The sequence below is a fragment of the Ceratotherium simum genome, chromosome 3, assembly GCF_057802395.1.
Source record: "Ceratotherium simum simum isolate JZ-2026a chromosome 3, ASM5780239v1, whole genome shotgun sequence".
NCBI lineage: Eukaryota > Metazoa > Chordata > Mammalia > Perissodactyla > Rhinocerotidae > Ceratotherium > Ceratotherium simum.
Window position 1 is genome coordinate 24,792,630 of NC_141902.1, and position 21,906 is coordinate 24,814,535.

A 21,906-nucleotide genomic window follows, 5' to 3' on the forward strand; every position below is an offset into this window, starting at 1 on the left:
AAAATAAAAATCTTTAAAAAAAGAAACTTTAAAAAAAAAAAAAAAAAAGAATCCAAGCCACCATTTGTCTTGTGCAACCCGGATTGTCTGATTGTTTCCTCATGATTAGATTCAGGTTAAGCATTTTTAGCAAGAATGTTACCTAGGTGATATCCTATACTTCCCATTGCAGCACATCAGGAGGCTCATAATGTCAGTTTATTACATTATTGGTGATGTGAAGTTTGCCTGCTAGATTTCTCCACTGTAAAGGCATGTTTGCCCTTTGTAATTAATTAGTAAACTAGAATGATTCCTTGAGATCACGTGACTATCTTGTTGTCCCACAGTTTTGCACCCAATGGTTTTAGCATCCATTGATGATCCTTTCTGAATCAATTTTTGCATTGGTGGTTGCCAAACATTGGTTTTTCAAATTTTGTCATTTCTTCTAAGTATATTAGCTGGCATTTATCGTTTTCTTTTTTTCTCTTCCTTCTCCTCTTCTTCTTCCTCCTCATCCTCCTTTTTTGCATTTATCTATCTTTAATTTTTTGCTTTTTTTGGGGGGGTATTTATTGTTTTTTACTGGTCTTTAAGAAAGATTTCCCAGCTGTTTATACAATTTCCTTTGCATTTAATAATTGGTCAGATTCAGAACTTTTTTCCTTTAAAATTGAATCTGCCCTTATTCTCGCTACAACACAAACTCCTTTCTTCTCTCTTCCTTGAGTACTATTCTCTGCTGCCTGCCTGTCTGCCTTCTCTTTTCCTTTGCATTATCTTCCACCTTTCTGTAATCTCCTTCATCTCTCCAAATCTCAACTCTCTCACACACTTCCCTCTCCAGTGTCTCTGAGGACATATTCCCAACTAGCTCTGGGATTTCCTTCCACAACGGTTCTAAAATGCTCTTGGGTGTGTTAATGAATGACCGTCAGAAACAGCTTCCAGGCCTTGCTCCAGGGGAAGTCAGATTTCACTGCATGGGGAGGCCCCTTTGGGATCTCACTGAACAGAAACAGCTTAAAATAGAGATCTGCTTGATTCCAGGCCAAAGCAGCAGCTTTTCCACAATTGACAAGTCGTCTGTAAAGTTTACCATGTGAAATCTCACACGTTTTAGAGTTCAAAACTGCAATTGTTTCAGGTGAAAAAGGTGCATTTTATCCCTATTCTCATTACCTAATAGCACAAAAATGCTTTACTCAAACTTTCTACCAAAGATTCCCCTATGACCATCGAGGAAAAAAAGAAACTTAAAAAGAAATGGCTCTTCCAACTTAACTCTAACATTGGTAGAAATCGGTTCATAATTAAAAATATATCCCAGGAGACGAGGTATGGGGGCATACGAACATTCTGTTGATCATCAGAGGGAAGACAGCTTGTCTTTCACGGACTCACAACAAGAGAGCAAAAGAGGGTAATAGAGCAAGGCAGAGTGGATTTGGATCTTGGCAGAGACTAACGAACGGTCAAGAGCACAGGTTCTGGAGTCAGCAGACTGGGATTCAAGTTCTGACTCCACCATTTAATGAGCTCAGTGACCTTGAGGTAAGTCACCTTCCCTCTCTGAGTCTCAATTTTCTCATCAGTAAAAGAGGCAGTATAATAGTGCTCCTCTCATAGAACTGATTCAATGACACGGTGCCCGGCACCAAGTAAACTCTCAATAAATGTTGATTAGAATAACTGTTGTTAACAATTCTGTTTTCCCTTCATCCCAACATTTTGAAAATGATCACCTGTACATTTGAGGATATGAGATGTCCTAGTGTCTTCCTATCAAAAGTTAATATTTTCGTAGTGATTTCCTGGCTGGCTTGTATGATAAAGAAAAAAAACTTTTTGTAATGGAAAACATGTAAAAGAAAACACAGAAAATCTATAACCCTTAAGAATATAAACAATGCCATCTCATTTTCAGGTAAAAGGAAGGCTCTTGGCTGGGTTGCCACATAAACAAGGGTGCTGCTGGGGTGAAGACAACACTGGAGGCAACAGCACTTTCTGCTGAGAACCAGATCCTACCAAGAACGTCCTGGACTTTGAGAACCAACAAGTGTATGTAGGAGGCCTGACTGACGGCCGTGCTGAAATGTGAGACGCTGAAGAAGACAGCTGGCTTAGGGGTTCAGGTCTGCCACCTGTTAGCTGTAAGACCTTGTAGTAAACTCTCTTTGACCCTGTTTCTTGTAAAACGGGAATGCCAATAACCTGCCTGTTTAACACTGATGCAATCAGACTATCTAATTTCATATATTTCATTTATCATATTCAATTTTCCCCAGTATCCTGGTAATGTCCCTTATAGGCTTTTCTTTTCTGACCCAGATCCAATCAAGGATCATATTTTGCATTTAGTTGTTATGTCTCTTTATTGTCCTTTCATGTAGAACAGTCCCCTCACCTTTGTGTGTAGCTTCATTACATTGATATTTCAGAAGCATTCAGGCCATTTGTCTTGTGGAATATTGTGAGGATGAAATCAGATAACAATACTTTTAAAAGCTGTGCTGTTGAGCCAGTGAGGCACAGTGGTTAAGAACTTGGACTACAGAGCTCAATTTTTCTGGGTTCAAATCCCAGGTCTCTCTCTTATTAGCTGTATAACCTTAGTCAAATTACTATATCTTTCTGTGCCTTAATCTTATCTATAAAATGGGGATAATAGGGCCGGCCCCGTGGCTTGGCGGTTAAGTGCGTGCACGCCGCTGCTGGCGGCCCGGGGTTCGGATCCCGGGTGCGCACCGAAGCACCACTTCTCCGGCCACGTTGAGGCCGCGTCCCACATACAGCAACTAGAAGGATGTGCAGCTATGACATACAACTATCTACTGGGGCTTTCGGGGAAAAAAAAATAAAATTATAAAAAAAAATTGGGGATAATAATGGTACCTACCCACCACTGTGGAGATTAAATATGTTAATATATGTAAAGTGTTCATGCCAGTCTCTATACAGTAAGTGCTCATGCACTGTTAGTTACTATAGAAGGCAAATTCTTGTTGTGGGATCTGAGTTTCAAAATTTGTGTCTTAGAAAAAAAATTCACTCATTTAATTATAAATGATATTTTTCAGTGCTTACTAAATGTCTACAATTATGCCAGCTGCTGCAGTAAGAATCAAAAAAATAGTTCCTGAATGGAAAAAGAAGTTTAAGATATCTCCGATCTCAAACAGTGTGAAATTACTAAAATATGTGAAATAATCAAGGCAGAGTTAAGTGCCACTAACCTGAATTAGCATGAAGTTCATGCTGATAGAAGAGAGAAGGAAGTGGTCTGTGTTGACTGAAATAGCTGAAGAAGAATGGATAAAAATTGACTAGTCAGAGAAGAGGAGACTGGCATTACTCAGGCAGACAGACCACTTGAGCAAAGGAGTAATAGGGGGGTGAAAAGGTGAGGGTAGTGGGAACTGAGAACAGGGGCAGGGGACCAGATTATGAGTGGCTTAAAATCCAAGTATAAAAAGCCAGGTCTTCATGCAGGAAGTAAAGGGGAGCCATTTTAGGTTCTAGAGAATGTCGTCTTAGCCAAATAGAGAAAAACTGGGGACTCAGGCTGAGCAAAAACAACGCCAAAGTGTAAGACTACTTTGTCTTTCACCTGAAGGATGTCACGTACTCGTATGAATGTTCATTTAAAGGTGGGGGTGTTAAGCAATAGACGTGACATTCCACCCAGAGACATGCCACCTGGAAATCAGGAGCTCGGGCCCACGCACCAAGTCCTTGATGCCTAATCCCAGTCTAGAATTTTACTGTTAAGCAAGTTTAGCAAATTATCAGGAGCTCGCTCACTGGATTGTTATTATACTGGGGACTGGGGCCTCGTCTCACTGAGAAAAAGGATGGGAAAGGGTGAGAAAGTGAAAGGAAGGGGAGAGAGGTGCGGAAGAGGATAGTGCGAGCCGCACCTCTCGGGTCCAGGCGGTACGGGCCCGGGGTCGGGGGTCGGGCGACCCTTAGGGGCCCCCCGGGGCCCGCGCCTCAGGCGCGGCGCGTGTGCTCGCGGGCGGGGCGCCCCGCGGCCGCCGGCGGCCAATCCGGGCCGGCGACCGGGGAGGGGCGGGGCCAGCCGGCTCGGGCTCCGCGAGTCCTTCTTTTTGCACACACACGAATACAAAGAGCCATACGACCTTCGGGTATCCTTTTTCCATTTTTTTTCCCTCCTTAATCTTGTGTGTGCTTTCAAAATTTTTAAAAATAGAGATCTGTGGCAGTGCTGGGGTGAGGAAACTGTTGCTAAGGGGAATTTGCGCTTTCCCCCATTTCTTTTTCTGTCTCTCTTCCTCTTTCTTTTTCCTGGTCAAGGTTTTAAATATACCAAGAAGTTGAGAAGCAGGATGGCCGTGTACAACTGTTTCCAGCCAAATTTATAGAGATTTTTTCTTTTTGCTGTCACATTTTAAGAACTGGTAAATTTTGATGGTCGAGGGATTTGAAAAATTTAGCCGCTTGGGAAGTATAGATTTCTTTTTTTAAGCGGGCTGAAGGGATAATGTAAATTTCTGCCACGGGCAAACGTCGAAGGAAGGGGAGATTTGAGACTCCCTCACAAAGCTTTTGCGTGCGTTTTACACACCCTCCCCCAGAACCAAAACCAAGTGGCTTGAATGTGGCAATTATCCAAGGCCAGTAGGTTTAAAATATTTGGCTATTATAATGGAGACACTCATTTCCCTGGGGAGTGGGGGCAAAGCCCTTCTTACAGTGTGTCTTACACACATTTTCATGAGGACATTGTGTGTGTGTGTTTCTCAAAGCAAATTATTTTGTAAAGATTTATCTTGGGGTTTTGTGCTTTGTGTATATGTACAGTATGTGTGTATGTGTCATTGCAGATGTTGTTTTCAAAAATGATTACCTTTGGTTTTACGTGTGCAAAGTAGCCCCTAGGATGTAAGTTTTTTTCTGTTGTGTTCCCAAATGTGATCCAAACAGGATTTTGTATGCAAATTACAGGTTAGAAGAAATCCTATGCTTAGCATACTTAGGCACTTTCATTCTATGTGCATTTACTGTATTTTTTTTGCTCCTCTTCTAAAGCATCAGATTAGTGAATAATTAAATAATTGCCAAGGAGTATACAGTCCGTGTGGTAAATGAGGGTAGACAATTTATTGAATCTGTGATTCAAAGCCTTCTTTAGTGACTGTTTTGCCTAAGTGGTTTTGCTTTTTATTGTCTCACGTTCTTAAATGTACAACTGTGTATATTTTGGCCTTTATGTGTGGTTTGGTTAGTGTGTTCAGAAGGGAAATTCTCTCTTGGCTTTTTGACAGAATGGCCGTTTATAGGTTGGGATTTGTTTGAAAAGCTCCACAGCTGGCAAAATAATCAGGAAAATAATCTAGTCAAGTCCAATTCGCAAAACTGTTCATGGTGGTGGTGATGGGGGAGGGGCCCAGAGGAGGCAAAGGCAAATAATACACAGGAGGGATAGAAATGCATTTTGGTTATCATGTTGCGTTTTTGGAATGAAAAGCCTCTCCATGTCTAAGAGTCACAGAGAAAAGCGTATGAATTAAAGAACAGGCTGAGAGCAGAGCCTCCGTTATATGAGCCGTATTCTCACTTCATTCCGTTACAGAACCACTGTCTCCATTAAGAGTCACACAGAAAATATGTATATTCAAATCTATCTTCGCAGATTGGAGTGAAAGCATAGGAGGGATATGGGTGATGAGGGAGAAACTGGAATGTCACAAGAGAAGTAGCAACCAGGAGATAAAAGATCTACTGTAGAGTTCAAATTTCAGTGCAACACACCTCTGTATGATAACAATACACTTTCATCCCTGGCTAGCGGCCTACGCAGTCTGAAGCAGCATTTAGAACACTAAACAATGGCGATAAAACTACTGGTACAGGTCTTGAAATTATTTATAATGCAAGTGGCCCTGTGTGGGCTCTCTGGGGTCTCACCTGTACTGAGTGTATTTTATTCCCTAGCAATGGAAGTTAGGTCAGTGTTTAATAACACTGTCTCAAATGTGGATCATTCCACAAGTTTAGACCTGTGTATCTTTGAAATCCAGTCTGATTCCAGTGAACTTTGTGATGGTGGCAATGCTGGTCATTTTTAATGGAGTTTTGCCCTTTCTAATTCTTTTCCGCATCACTGCAGGTCATCACGTGTACTTTTTAGCTTCTCAGAAAAGGGAGAGCTCCTCCTAGAGCGGTATGCAGCCCACGTCCCGACTTCTGGACTCTGATTTTTTCTAGGAACCTAGCCCCATATCCAATGTCCTTGCTTTGAGTTTCTTTCTTCGTAAGAAAGAGAATTCCTCCCACGAATATATCGTTGGCTTGGCCTTCTTATCAAAGCAGAGCAAAGCTGAACTTGGTTGATTTTGCTCGGGAATCCGCGGGGCCCCTAGAGATGAGAACTCTGAACTAAGGAGAACTGCCATTTTGCTGGTGATATCTGAAAGATCTGTGACCAGGGCCGACAAGAACTAAAAGCCTCCCACGACCAAACGTAAGAAACCGATTTGTGGCCACTGTACATATAATCAGGTACACGCAGCTTTGTGAGCAGCAGAGAACAAAAGCGAGTAAACAAAATTTAAAAAGCAAGCTAAAGATGGCGCCTGACGGCCCTGAAAAAGCCTCGCAATCGTGTCCCTCCCTGAAGAGGCCCCTCCCCTCCCTGGCTCGTTGAGTGACTGTGGATTGTAGCCAATAGCGTCCCTGGTCCTGTTCCCCCCGTAGTGTAACTGCCAATCACCGGGGGCGAGAGGATAAGCGGGGCGGTGCCTCCCCACGTGCGCGCGCTGGCCGGGTACACGGGCCGGCTCCGCCGTCACTTTCGGTTACCCGGGAGCTTGTTTGGGCGCCGCTGAGTCAGCTGGCGCGGCGGCGCGGGGCACACGCGATGGAACACCCGTAGGGCTGCCAAAGCGGGACCGCCGCGGGGACTCCTGTGCCGCCCTAAGCCCAAGTGCTCAGAGCTTTCGTGGCCACGTAGCCTACCCAGCGAGATCCTCGACCGCGCCTCTGGCCACTTGGCTGTCTGCCGCCCTCTCGGGAACACCCCTTTCCCGGGATCCCCAGGGCGCGCTCTGCCGTTGAGTTCCGTGGCTGGTCGCCGTGTGCCCTGCGGCCTCGAGGGCAGCACGCGAGCCCTCCTTCCCCGCGTCGCTGCGGTCGCCCTGCCTGTGGCTCAGTCACTGTTTTCTTTGGAAATGGTCTTGCTGTCCCTGGTGCCCACCTTGTCATCTTTGACCAATATTTAATCAACTAACATTTACAGAGGGCTTGCGGTGCACATGATACAGCTTTAGGAGCTGGTTTTTCATTTTTCAGTTTCTCCAGAAATGCAGGAATTCCTTTACGTGAGGCACGTTTATATGAAAACCTTAAACGGAAATTTTAATCTTCTCAAGTTGCATTTTAGCAACTGTAAATAAAAAAGACTGCTACACTAAGTTAAAAACTCTTGTACCACTGTACAAATATACTTGGAATTTTCGGATCACACGCCCTTTGGGTACATGCCTCTTTTTTACCCCTAAAAATTAGGTCTTAGATTTTCTTTGCAGATCATTAGATGGGTCAGTCTTTCAAAATCTAGGAAAATAGTATTTTAAGGCATTTGCTTACCTGCTGTTGTGTGATAAGGAGCTCATTTCTGATAGAAATATGTTTTGAGAGGACCTTCTAACAGGTGAGCCATTTTGCACCTTCAAGTGGAGGAGAAGGGCTGACCAGTACAGCAAGAGCTTGAAGTGGCCATTTTCCTTTTTCTTATTTCTTAAAATGGAGATTATGGTATGAATTGCTGTGCTTTCAGTAATCACATTTGAGGAAGTCCATTGCTAGCACGACCCTGAATGAGTCAAGGGCCCACTATAAAAACATATATCATCTGAGTGATACCATATCATACACATCTATTAAATAGTGAGAGAACTTTTATTTTTCATAGTTTGGAGGTGAACTCAGTCATGCAGAAAATGCAAACTTGGAAAAAGCAAGCAAGGGAGCTGCCAAGAGTATGATATATTTAGTTCTACCAAAAATACATGTGACTTGGGAGGAAAGGGATAGTTAAGAGTATGGACAGTCTCACCCTGAACTGTCTAAAGAAGATGAGTTTTCTTTTTTTTTAGCTAAATATTTATGAATAAAATATCAAAATTATTGAAAAGTACATTTTTCTAGGCTCCTTTCACATGTATTAAAATTAGACCAATACAGAAATGAACCCCAAACACATATATTTTATGCAAACTTAGGTTTGACAGATGCTGTCATTTTGTGTTGGCAACTCATCACAAGATTGAAGATCTTTTCCTTAACACTCAATTCTGAAAGCTGATAGCATTTTGCAAAAGCCATATGTATTCTATGGTGGTCAATCTTAGTTTATTCCTATTTTTTCTTTTGTGAACAAAAATATGAACTCTTGGTTTTAAAATAAATTAGCAATCTGAAATTGCAAAAGTTGACAGTATTAATGTTTAATAATAATGGTACAGACACTGCCTGGATAATTTACTACAGTTAACCATTATTTTGCCAAACATTCCATGGGTTATTGAATTAAACAGTTATACAGTTTGAAAAGTAAAATAAAAATATCAGAATAAAGTTTAGGTATGTTAATAATGTTGGCAGGGTTAAATGGGCTTGAGAACCTTAAGCTAGTGATGGAACAAAACAAGAAGAATTATGTCAGGTCTGGAGTGTTTGAAAAGAACTTAACAGGTTGTAACAACAGATAATGCAGCAGTGCCTACAATAAAGTTCTATTATCAATTTGAATTATTTATACTGAGGAAAATCTGTCTCCAAAGTAAAGAGAATGTCTCTCTAGTATACAACTTTGTCTTCGTTGATCCACCTCAACATCTTTCAAGGAGTTTATTATAATGTGAAATATTCCTTTATTACCTGCTGAACCGTTTCTGTCTTTGTCCTTATATTTCAGTGTCTTAGAGTTTACGTGGAAGACTATAGCAGGAGGCAGGGAAATTAAGTCAGCAATAATGTCCATAGAAACAAAAAAAGTTATTTGAATGCCCATTGTGCTACAATGCACTATACCAGGTTTCTATAGACAGGTTAATTCAAGAAAACACCTATTTGTTGCCCTGAATGTGACATTCTAAAATGGACCATAGTATGGTAATACACAAAGTAGGAAAGTAACAAGAAATTGAGGAACAAAATGAACTCACAATAGGAAAATACATTTAGCATTAAAAACTAGCAGAATTGAATGTCATCCTTAGTTTAAAGCCAGGTCATGGGCCGGCCCCATGGCTTAGCGGTTAAGTGCGAGCGCTCCGCTGCTGGCGGCCTGGGTTCGGATCCCGGGCTCGCACCGACACACCGCTTCTCTGGCCATGCTGAGGCCGTGCCCCACATACAGCAACTAGAAGGATGTGCACCTATGACATACAACTATCTACTGGGGCTTTGGGGGGAAAAAAAAAAATAAATTAAAAAAATAAAATAAAATAAAATAAAAAATAAAAAATAAAGCCAGGTCATGATAGTAAGTAAATTGCAAATACTGTGTTTTCTGGATTACTTTTCTCATTTGCATCACAGAAGGTTTTGTATCTATAAATGCATCCTTGTAGACTTGAATTTGTTTCTTAGAAATTTGATGTGGGGCCGGCCCCGTGGCTTAGCGGTTAAGTGCGCGCGCTCTGATGCTGGCGGCGCGGGTTCGGATCCCGGGAGTGCCCCGAGGCACCACTTCTCCGTCCAACGCGAGGCCGAGTCCCACGTACAGCAACTAGAAGGATGTGAACCTATGACGTACAACTATCTACTGGGGCTTTGGGGGGAAAAAACTGAATAAATAAAATCTTTAAAAAAAAAAAAAAAAAAAGAAATTTGATGTGAAATTTAGGGGGAAAATCCCCCAAATTCCATTTCAAGCCATTGCATTTTTTTCAAGATTAGGAAATCAGGATGGATGTCCAGGGTGGGAACACAAAAGGTTTCAGGAATAATCATAATATCATCCAGCTGCCGTTTGTGGGACACTGACCATGTGCCAGCACTCTGTAGGTGCCTTCTATATGTTTTGTATAATCTTCACAAAAACACTCAAAGTGGGCCGAGATGAGAACACTGGGGCTCAGATAAGTCAATAATTTGCCCAAGTTCACATAGCTCTTAAGTGGTGCAGCAGGATGAGAATACCACCACCGCCCCCCCCTCCCCCCCGCCCACCTCTTTTAAAATTCCAGTTTAGTGCTGTTTTGGAAAGATGACCTAGGAAAGACCATTCAAGGGGGAAGGAAGGGCCCCGGGAGATAAAGGCCTCTTGTAAGAAAGAGTAAATGTGTGCGGCAAGAGTGTAGCAGTCATGAATTTGGTACCAGAAAGGGTACCCACTCAGTGTCCCCACCTGATGCATCTTAATTTCTGATTTTACAAATACTGAACTCAACTAGTCAGCATTCTTACTAGTTAAGCATCTCCATAACTTAGCATCCTTTTTCTCATGACATCCATGTTTCAGAATAAACTCCTTGCAAGATGTTGGTTAAAAAAAAAAATTAAAAACCCTGCGGGAGCAGGGTAAGCCCTTATTTAGGAACGAAAAGGATATATAAATGCTTCATCCATAAATTGACATAGGAATCCCTCAGTGCTCTCCTTTAACCTTTAGTTTTAATTTGGCTTTAACCTTTAGTTTTAGGTTCAGCTGTGCCTTCCAGTGACTCTAATGACAGAGAAGCTGTAAATGGATTTGAGTTAAGTTCTTGCAAGAAGTAAATGTCTGGCACAGAAAAGCGTTTCTTCGATATAAAAGGTAGAAAGAGCAAATTAAAGACTATTCTTTAATAACGAAATGTAATTAAAATGCATTGTCAGATTTACATTTTAGTACCTCAGAGGCATTGATATTGCCTGTTTCTGAAATGAGATTGCTGATTCAAAAAAAAATCCCCAAATCTCAATACACAGAAAATTCTCCTAACCTCCTCCTCTCCTTTTAATTGTGATGTTATGATATAATTTACAGGGTAAGATAGAAATGTATCTCCTGAGGAAATTATAAACATACTTAAGATTGTGTCACTTAGGGAGCTTTAGGCAGAAGGATTATTTTTTCTATAATCAAGTATCTTTAGAAAATGACAATATGAAGTTCCTTGGAGTGTTCTCAGTGGTACAAACCCTCCCATGCCTTTTTTTTTTCCTTTTCTTTTCCCCTGGAGTAGTTTAGTTGCTTAACTACAATGATTCAAAAGAGAGGCAGTTTGGTTTATCATTGATATTCTGGTTTCTCCTTTTATAGGGGCTGGTCATGTGGACAAAGCGGCAGCACTTAGCTGTTGAGCTCTGCTCCTCCCTTAAGGAGCATGAAAAGTGGAGACAAGGGGCCCCAGAGGTGATTTCTCTTGGCTTCCTACTGGCTGGAGGATTCAGAACAGCTAGTTTGTGTTGCAGAGGCTGGAGTCCCAGGTGTACAATTGTGACAGCAAGGGGGCTGTGCAGCCCTGGGTCACGGCAGCTCACCTCTCTGATCCAGCTTTTCCTTTCATTTCCCTACCCCATCCCCAAAGCATTAATGATAGAATAGTGTGGGGTTGGTGACACGTTGAGGGCTGCGGTGATCAGTGTATTCCTTATTTAGGAGTCTTAACTCTGAATGCATCTGTATGAAAATTATAGAGAGGGTAGAATCATTATTCTTTATGTCAACAAAAAGTGGTATCAGTTCAAAAAAATAAACACTAGATTAAAAGTAGCAATAACTGAATTCCTCTGTCTTCTGACCTTGAAAAAGATCTGTAACTTCTCTGCATGTCTCTTCTCTGGACCTGGGGTAATATGTGTTTCCTAGAGCTGTCCTGTGGATGAGAGAACCCACGTGAAGTATTCTGAACTCCTTAAGGAATGATGTCAAAGCAATAAAATGCAATAATGTTATTATAGCAAAGATAGTGAGGAGGAGAAGACAGATCTGCATTTTCTTCCTTAATCTAATCTTTCCAGATGCTGGTGGGTCCTTCTGAGTCTCCTCTCTGTTCCTTAGGTTGGAGTGGTGGGGGTTCCATGCGCGGGTGCAGGAAGAATGCCTTCCACCCTCTGAAACCTCGCTCGTCAGGAAGGCCCTTGTAGGCACTACCCTTTCAGTAAGGGGTGAGCGTGACACCCAGTGCTGTGCTAGGGGCGCATAGGATCTGCAGAGAGAAGAAGGCATCTCTCCTCTGCAGGCCGAGGACAGGCAGCCATGTGCTGTGTGCTCCCTCACGGCTTGCCTACTCCTTCTTCACAGAACCCACCACCTGGTGCCCAGGCTCCTCTGATCACCCTCCATGAGAAAGGAAAGTGAATCTAGAGAGGCCAGTGCTTCCTACCAAGCCTGTGAAGTCCAGTTGACTGGGGACACCTTTTGGAGCAGTCCAGCAGTGTGAGCGTGGTTGTTCCAGCTTCCGCCCGCCATGTCCTTCAGTGCCACAATTCTCTTCTCCCCTCCCAGTGGTAGCGAGGCCAGATGCTGCTGCTGTGCCTGTAAGAGCGAGACTAGTGGGGGCAGCACGGGCTCCCAGGGCGGGAATCCTCCTCCCAGCACTCCTATCACAGTGACCGGACATGGCCTGGCAGTTCAGAGTTCAGAGCAGCTCCTGCATATCATCTACCAGCGGGTGGATAAGGCCGTGGGTCTGGCTGAGGCTGCTCTGGGTCTTGCCAGGGCCAACAATGAATTGTTAAAACGTCTCCAGGAGGAAGTGGGTGAGCTGAGGCAAGGGAAAGTACCCACCCCTGAGGAAGATGGGGAAAGCCGGGCACATAGTTCCCCACCTGAGGAGCCTGGACCCCTCAAGGAGAGTCCCAGGGAATCCTGCAAGGCTGTGTCTGCTGTGGAAGAGGAGTGTGACAGCGTGGGCAGCGGTGTGCAGGTGGTGATTGAGGAGCTGCGGCAGCTGGGAGCCGCCTCGGCTGTGGGGCCTGGGCCTTTGGGCTTCCCAGCTGCTCAGAGAGACATGCGGCTCCCGGGATGCCCCCTGGCTGCCAGCGAGGGAGCCCCGATGCTCAATTCCGTGAGTATGGCCACAGAGCAGGGCACGAGCGTTGTTGCTCCTTAGGGCTTTTCCTGGCCTTTCTCTCTTTTTTCTTTCTCTATTTTCTTTCCATCCTTAAACCTTTCTTTGCGTTGTATTTGTGATAACACAGAACAGTACCAAATTTCCTTTGCCTTCAGCAAAAGGATAGTCAGCACTCCTGTTTTCTTCCTGAACCCTAGCCTCTTTAGCAGGAGGTCATTTCTGGTGTGTGTGGTGATGGGGGTGCCCTTCCCTCCCTCAGTGGCTCTGTGTGGCACCTTCTCCTCCACAGCTGTCTCGGCTGCTCCACGGGCTCTGCCTCTCCTGGCGAGAATGCCTGCTGTGCACAGACGGCTCATTCATATTTTATCACGGGCCCTCTGCTTGCCAAGAGGAATTCAGTACAGAGAGAGATGGGAATGTAGAGGGGAGAGAGGCAGAGGTGGAGAGAGGATGGAGAGAAGGGAGAGGACAGAGATAATAGAAGACAGGTGTATGGAGGGAATGAGGCAAGTGGAAACTAAGGGTGAGGAAGGAGAAAAAGCAAGGAGCCTAGAAGAAAGATGAATTTAAACGGAAAGAATTGATGTGAGAATGAGACTATGAGGTAAGGTGAGAGGGAGGTAGAGGAAAGGAAATAAAATGAGGAAAAGAAATGGACATTTGAGAGTTAATAGTAAGAGAATAACATGTCGGGAAAAAGAGGGAAGCAAGTGAGCATATTTTGTGAGCAGGAGAAGACATAGAAATACATAGTGCTATTTCAGTTTCTTTACTGCTCAGGCCCTATGAGCAGGAAAATCCTGGCTGAGTAGAGTAAAAACTGCAGAGTATCACACATGGAAGTATGAAAAGGAGATGGAGCAACTAGAGGGATCATAGAGATGGGAAAATAGATGTGTTGCCCCTTGAGAAACAGTGGGAGTTCTGTCAACTCTCCTCCAGTGCGGTCTCCTTTCACCCTCTCTCTTTCCTGCTCCCCCCATGACAAGGCCCAGACACCCAGTAAAGAGTAGAGGAGCAAAACACATGGGGTAGATGAGAGGGATGAAACTCCTAGCCCATCTGCTGGGTCTGAGAAATGAATGGATACACTCCCCTGTCCCCCTCCAGTGTCACACTGCTCCCCGAAGGCCTAGCCATGTGGGTGATGGCCACTGCTGCTCACCCCAGTCTGTGCCCGGCCAGGGCTCTCAGCGGTTTGGGGCCGCAGGAGGAGGAACTGGGAAGGTGGGAGGAGGCAGGGGGGTACCAGGCCAGGCAGTGCCCTGAGCTGTGGTTCTTTCAGGCAGGGAAGGCTTCCAAGCCGACAGGATGGAATTAGATTTCACAGCGCAGAAAGCAGCTCACAGGTCTATAAATCTCAGTCTCCTCCCCCGCTTCTTTCTGTGTTTTTTTCCCCCCCACTTTCACTGTTTTGTTTTCCTGGCTGCAGAAATCCCCCCTCCCTTCTTTTTCCCTCTCTCTCCCTCCCTCCTTCCTTTCCCTGCCCTGTATGTCCTTGAGTGAGGGCACAGGCAGGCAAGTAGATGTCAAGGCAGTGACAGTCGGATGTGGCCAGGGCAGGATCAAGGTGAGGGCACCGACTGGCCCCGCAAAGGAAATGGGGGGTGGGGAAGCCAGCCTCTCTAGAGATTTCTGACTTTCTCTCTCCCTCCTTTGCTCCCATTTTCCTCCTATTTCTCCTCTTTATCGTTGTTATTTTATTTTCTTGCTCCTTCTCTTGCTTCGTTTTCCTTTCTTGCCATCACTTCCTCCCCAAATCCCTTTTAGACAAAACAGTTACCTGGCTGCAGTTCTTATACCCAAGAGCAAATCATAAATGGCTCCTCACAAATAGAGCGTCAGAAACATGCCTTGTTCTTGTAATCATGGTAATGACCCAACGTCGCAAGAAATATTTGCCCAGCACTCCCATGCAAGTCCCAGAGAAACAAGCCATTGACCATTAACAACTGTGCTAGATTCCCCCTGCTTTCCACCCTCTGTTCATTCACTATCCTTGGCCAGAGAATGATGGTTGACCGGGTTCCCCTAAGCCTGGATGGCTAATAGGCTATTCTGTTTTATGTTCATAGCTGGTGGATGATTATGTGGCCTCTGAGGGTGCAGTACAGCGGGTGCTGGTCCCTGCCTATGCCAAGCAGCTCTCACCAGCCACACAACTGGCTATCCAGCGGGCAACCTCAGAGACAGGGCCAGAAAATGGAACCAAGCTGCCACCACCCCGCCCCGAGGACATGCTCAGCGCTGCTGCTGCGCTGGACTTGGAAGAGTCAGGCCCGGGGGGACCTGGGGAGCTGAGACACTCTCTAGGGTTTACTGCTTCCCCGTGCAGGACCAGAGGGAGTGGGCAGAAGAACTCCAGGCGCAAGCGGGATCTGGTCCTCTCTGTGAGTGAGCTCAATTTCTATAAATTTTTCTTCATTCTGGAGAGATAAGTGAAGAGTGATGTGTAGGTTGATGTTAAAAATTCCCATATTGAATGAATGGTAATCTGAATCCTACTGGAGTGGGAGGGACAAGAAGGAGACAGGTTATTAACTCACCCTAGGGATAGGCAGTTCCCCCGCTCTCCGTGGAACTTTGTTTAGGCTTTTCCAGGTAGATCAATATCTTCTATTTAAAGAGAGGGGAATTATATCACATCTCCCAGTGATCTAATAATCATGATGGCAAGATCTTTAAGGGGTTGAGCAGATTGACCACCAAAAGGTGGCACTGGAAACTGCCTGCAGATTTCCAGTGTTCAGGGTAAGGGGCAAGGGGCCACTTGGGCAGAAAGGCCAAGGTGTCCTGAGGTGGTCCCAAACCCCAAAGATGCAGAGGGCCATTAGACACTCAGCTCAGTTACAGAGGTTTGGAGATTCTAGTGATTCTAAGAGCTCTTGGCAGGGAAGGTTACTGGCCTAAAACAGTTCTGCCTGAAACCTTGGAGTGGCTTGGAGCCCTAGGAACATCGCTAAACATCCTACATGTACAGGACAGCCCCTCACAGTTATCCAGCCTAAAATGTCAATAGTGCCAAGGTTGAGAAACCCTGTTCTAGGGTGACCACAGTCCTTTGGATCAGCTCTGTGCCCAAAAACATCTTTCTGATGACCATGGGGGATGTTCTTTAGCCATATAATGTTCATATTGACTAATGGGTTTCCATTCTCTGGATAATGGCTGATGAAGTAACTTGAGAGTTCTGGTTAAGAGTGGAGGGCACCCCTCACATCCAACCAAAATCTTTTATAGTATATAGCCTATTTCTGCTTGTTACAGTCTTAGTAAAGATTGAAGACAGCTGATTACCACTTATACCTCCTTTATTTATATTACTTCTTGCTTCCTTTTCCTTTTGTAAGGGATCTTGCTCTTACTCTCCCTTTCATTTGATTTGTTTTTACACTGAAGGATTCTTTTTTTCCCTGGGAAGGAAGACAGCATTCATAATCAGTATCAACTGGTTTGTAACCTTCATTTCAAATATCGGTTATGTTCAGGGACATCTCACTTATCAGGAACAGGGGATGGGTTTAGTTTCTCTGTCATGGATTTCTGGCCCAGGAGGGCCACTCTGTCTGCCAGTGATAGAAATGGAGGTATACTCCTAGAAATGCATTTCAAGGGATTTCCCAAAATTTCATTGTTTTTAAATCATGAATAAATATGTGATAATTATAATTTGTATAAAATCAGGATTTTCGATCACTTCCATTCCTTTCCTGCCTGTTGCCTCCAGCAAGAGGTCTAGTGTTGAGGTTTGGCTTCTTTCTCCCCTTGGAGAGCTCGGTGGAACTGGGACCTTCTGGGAGGAGAGTATGCTCACTCATCATGCTTTCCATTATAGTACTTGAAAAGGATCTGGAGGACCAGTCAGGGAATTTTGCTGCTCATCATAGAGGAAGGTTTAAAATGTTCTTGTGCCAAACTGTGGGGCTTAGAGGGAGAGGGGTAGTTGCAGATCTTCACTATTCCAACCTTTATCTCTGGGAAGGAATCAGAGAGGCATCTCTCCAATCTGATGAGGCTGCTGTGGATTGCTGCTAGTCCAAAAGGACCAAACCAGAACTCTTAATTCCTTGGAATGCTGCAGATTCCAGCTACCCATTGGGGAAATGTATTTATTTTTAGCTCACTCAGGAGGTAGGTGAGCCAGCAGCCCTTATAGTCTTAACACTTATTTTTGTCTAGAGTATTTTCCCTTTCCACTTCAAGCCTGGTTTGATTTTTATCAGCTAATCTCTTCCGAGCCACTTGAATCAGAAGCTTTGCAACTCCCTCATTTTTTCTCTTTTTTTGCAACTCTTTCAAATTCCTTCTGAAGCATTCACCTATCCCTTGTGATTCCTTAAATTTGGACTTCTAAGCAGTAAAATAACTATATCAAATATGAAGCTAGTGTAATAACAGTCCTTTTTATAGAGTGGAGACCCTAGCCATAAAGAGTTGACAGTACTTTCCTCAGTTGCTATGGTCAACCAACCATAGAGGTACAGGGTAAATTGGGCGTTTCTGAATATGAAGCAGAAGTCCTGAGATGAGGATATGAGTCCATCGATTTGGGTAACTTCCATTGACTGAGGGAACTTGGGATGAAAATATAATCAGAAACAACAAAACTAAATATAATAGGAAGAAATATAAAATCCTGTATTAAAGTTCAAAAAAAAAAAAAACCAATTGAGGAATGGTGGAGATAGTAATCCATGTGAAAAATGGACTTGAGTTGACTACAAGCTCACTATGAATGAAGCCTGTGACACTGTGAGTAGGGATGGTGTTGCTAAGAAAGGTAACACCATCTTGAGTTTCATTCCTGGAAATGTAGAGTTCCACTCAGGGAACTAATGCTCCCTTTGGCCAGACCTCAACTGATGAGTTAGATTCGGTTCCAGGTGCCACGTTGTAAGAGGGACACTGGCAAACCAAAGAGCCTCACAGTTTCATGAGCAGTCTGCCTGGAAACCATGTCATGAAGAATGGTGGAAGGACTTGGGTGTTTAGACCAAATAAGAGAAGACTTGGGGAGTACATGAAAGCTCTTTTCAAATATTTCAGGTGCTATTATGGGCAAAACTGGGGTCAGATTTTGGAGCATCTAAGGCAAAACTTTTTAACAATTAGAGATGATCAACAGTAGACTAAGCTGACTCAAAAACTAGTGAGAACCCATCGTTAAAGGTGTAGAAGGAAAGCTGAAAGACAGCCTGTTTAATGATATGAAAGGGAGACTGGGTGATAGAGTCTCCAAGGCCCTTTCCATTTCACATCTCTGTTATTTTAGGTTTGTGTTTTTCAGACCATAGTGTGAGTACCCCTGAGATTTGTGGTAATGTGCAGATGGATGTACCTGGGGCATTTTCCTGGGTCATCAATTTTACTAGATTTCGGGAGACATTTTTATGTTAAAAGAAATACAGATATACTGTGAAGAAAATTTTAAAATTCACAAGAGTATGGTGCTTCAAAAAATGTCCACTTGCAGTAGCCCTATGCATATTCGCTCTCTCCTTGCTATTAGGAGTTTGTTTGGAAATGTTTGAGACTCTGCTCTAGTGATCATATTCCTCAGGAGCAGAAGTAAGACCAAGGATGCTCCTGGAGTCTTCACACAAATTAAATGAAAAGGGAAAAGGGGGTGGGGGGGCATTAGAATTACTAACTTGGATAGGCTCTCTGGCTAAGAAAGGGCATCAACAGAAATAGTACCCAGACTACGGGAAGGATTCGGACAGAGAGCACCATAGATATAATGCCTAGGGACCAGAGGAGGGTTTCATCATATCCACTCCTGGCTTGATTCTGTGTTTGTTTTTTTCCCCTAGAAATTGGTCCACAATGTGCATAACCACATCACCAATGACAAGAGATTCAATGGGTCTGAAAGGTATGATCCTCTTGAGGGAAAAGAATCACAAGGCACTTGGCCAAGGAGAGGGAAGTAGAGGGGGCTGCTCCAATATAACAATGAGGCGAAGGCTTTGATCACACCGTTGCCCCCTGTCGCCTGTCTTAGGCCATGGAGGAATTTACCACAAAGCTGATTAGTGCTGGGAATCTCTGTTTGTCGTCTACCCTTTAAAATGCTGACTGCCTTATTCACTCTCTTCTCGTTGTGGCAGCATCAAGTCCTCTTGGAATATTTCAGTAGTGAAGTTCCTTCTGGAAAAGCTCAAGCAGGAGCTGGTGACCAGTCCCCACAATTACACTGATAAGGAGCTGAAAGGTGAGAAAAACTGAGGTCACTCCCATCTCATCCTTTCTCCAGCCCCTGTTCCTGATCAGGGGAGCAAAGGCATAATGGAGATGATTCGGATGGTTTTGAAAATAGTGGACTTAAAAAATTATTTTTAGCTATTCTGCTCATCTACAATATTCACCAGATTGTCTTTAATTGCCTTTTTATTCCCTTACTCAGTCTGAAATGAAAATGGGAGAAGGAAAAGGATAGAACAGCATCATGCATGATGTTTCCACAGGCCTGAATCTAGGGTGTGATGACAAGGAGGTCAGAATCCAGGCCTGCCCTTTTGTCCTTAAATATGACATCCTGCGTTCTCTGCTTTTCTTGCTCTTCCGTTCTTTGTCCATAACTAACCCTGAAGCATTAAGAATGCTCCTGCTGGGGGCCGGCCTGGTGGCGTAGTGGTTAAGTTCACGCGCTCCACTTCAGTGGCCTGGGGTTCGCAGGTTTGGATCCTGGGCGCAGACCTACACCCCGCTCATCAAGCCATGCTGTGGGGGCATCCCACACAGAGCAACTAGAAGGATGTACGACTATGACATACAACTACTGGGGCTTTGGGGAGGAAAAAGGAGGAAAATTGGCAACAGATGTTAGCTCAGGGCCAATCTTCCTCAAAAAAAAAAAGAAGAAGAAAGCTTCTGCTGAGAATGTACTTATAGTCTGCTATCAGCAGAGTAGGATGGGGGTAGATTTAATTGGGGGTGGGGAAGGGAGTTAACGGAGCACTGGAGTCTTTTTCTAGTGGGAGATATGGGAGGAGTTAGTGTTGGAGATGGGGGTGGGCAGAGAGCGCTAAATCAAAGAGGAGTGAATAGATGCTGATGGGTTGCCGAGAAAGCCCACTATCTAAATAGTGATTCTCACTCTCCCACCCAGTAGTGTTTGGGCAGAAAAATGGGCTGAGGACCAGTGCTCTAGAGGTCCCTGCTTTTTGCCTTCTCCCCTTCAGGAGCCTGTGTAGCCTACTTCCTTACTAAGAGGCGTGAGTACCGCAACTCCCTGAACCCCTTTAAAGGCCTGAAGGAAAAAGAGGAGAAGAAACTTCGAAGTCGCAGATACCGGGTAGGTTTCTAGGCCTTTCTTTCGAGATGCTAAACTCTAAACCCTAATAAGCCACAATGGGAATGCCAGAGGACGTGACATCTGAGAATACGGTTGAGAGCCAAGAATGTAGGCAGATAGAGGAGGAAGACGGTGAGCCAGTTCTAAGATTTGACTTGGGGGCTGGGTTCTCTCAGGCACAGATTTTACACAGCCTTCCTCCCACCCAGGCCCTTTCCCCAAACCTAATGCATAGTTTGTTTCTCTTCCTAATCTCTGTCCTGGGCTCCCACCTTAGCTTTTTGCCAACCGAACCAGCATCATGAGGCATTTTGGACCTGAGGACCAACGCCTGTGGAAGAATGTGACAGAAGAGCTGATGTCAGATGAAGAGGACAGTCTTAATGAGCCAGGTGTCTGGGTGGCCCGGCCTCCCCGTTTCCGGGCCCAGCGCCTCACAGAGCTCTGCTACCACCTGGATGCCAACTCTAAGCATGGCACTAAAGCCAACCGTGTGTATGGGCCTCCCTCAGACCGACTACCTTCGGCTGAGGCCCAGCTCCTTCCACCAGAACTTTATAATCCTAATTTCCAAGAAGAGGAAGATGAGGGAGGTGATGAGAATGGACCTGTCTCCCCATCTTTTGACCAACCACACAAAACCTGCTGTCCTGACTTGAACTCATTCATTGAAGTCAAGGTGGAAAAGGATGAGTGAAATCTGTAACCAAGAGTAACTCTGGCTTCTGCCACTCCCCATGTCCCAGAAATGGGTGGCCGTGGGGCTTCCTAGAATAACGAGATGTTCTCTGCAGTATGAGAAGGCAAATCTGCCCCTCTTCTTAACACAGCCCCCACTGGAAGTGGAAGCTGGCAGCTCTAGTGGGATAAAAGGACTTATCTAGAAGGGGGAACACTCTCCCCATTGTGAATGGCAAGCCAGAAAATGCTTATTCCTAAGCATAAATAGTGCCTCAGAGGAGCCTGAGATAAGAAAAGGAGGAGGATGGGTCTAAGAAACATGAGGCCTTCTTGACATATGCCCCAGTCTTTGAGTTGTTTTTTTTTTTTCCTGGTTTCACTCAAAGCTCTGGGGAAGCAGCCCTGGTGGTACCTTCTGTTTCCCAGCGACTGCTGGTCTTGCTCTGCAGTGGAAGGCGCTCAGGACCAGTCTAGGGTAATACTGCCACCTGGTGGGCAGTTTTAGTCATGGGCTTGATTCTTCTGAGCAGAACACGGGCTCCGTCCCTATTTGGGAATTGGGATATAGATATAATAGCTATTGTTTATTGAATTATATAAGGCAGATTTTATTATTCCCGTATTACACATGAGGAAATTAAAGCTTAAAGAGTTCTATGTCTCACCAGCAGCTGCTCTCCCGCTGTGTGACCAAGCAGTCTACAGGGCCTTGTAGCTATTTCTTAGTCCTGTCAGCCAAGCTGTATTTTGAGCTGCATACACGCGCACACACACACACGTACACAAAATTTGTGCATTTTGAATGGATTGAGAAGTAAAAATGGCTCTCTATTCATTCAGTCTACAACAAATATTGATTGCTTACTAGGTGTCAGGTACTGTGCAAGGTACTATGGTACCTTGTACAGTGTA

At 44.4% G+C, this 21,906-nt stretch overlaps 1 protein-coding gene across 2 annotated transcripts; it reads left to right on the forward strand.

Annotated features, from left to right (window-relative positions):
• Window positions 1–4,115: 4,115 nt before the first annotated feature.
• On the forward strand, window positions 4,116–21,648 carry C3H14orf93 (chromosome 3 C14orf93 homolog). Of its 2 annotated transcripts, none has more exons than XM_087423740.1 (7): window positions 4,116–6,472; window positions 11,261–13,010; window positions 15,092–15,406; window positions 18,830–18,891; window positions 19,127–19,230; window positions 20,201–20,313; window positions 20,591–21,648. In XM_087423740.1, the coding sequence occupies exons 2-7, from the start codon at window positions 12,411–12,413 to the stop codon at window positions 21,008–21,010; spliced, it is 1,614 nt and encodes a 537-aa protein (XP_087279866.1). In that variant the 5' UTR covers window positions 4,116–6,472; window positions 11,261–12,410; the 3' UTR covers window positions 21,011–21,648. The 2 variants fall into 2 exon arrangements, with proteins under 2 accessions (XP_087279866.1, XP_087279873.1); XM_087423747.1 differs by lacking the exon at window positions 4,116–6,472 and having other exon boundaries at window positions 12,358–12,480; window positions 12,693–13,010.
• Window positions 21,649–21,906: the final 258 nt, after the last annotated feature.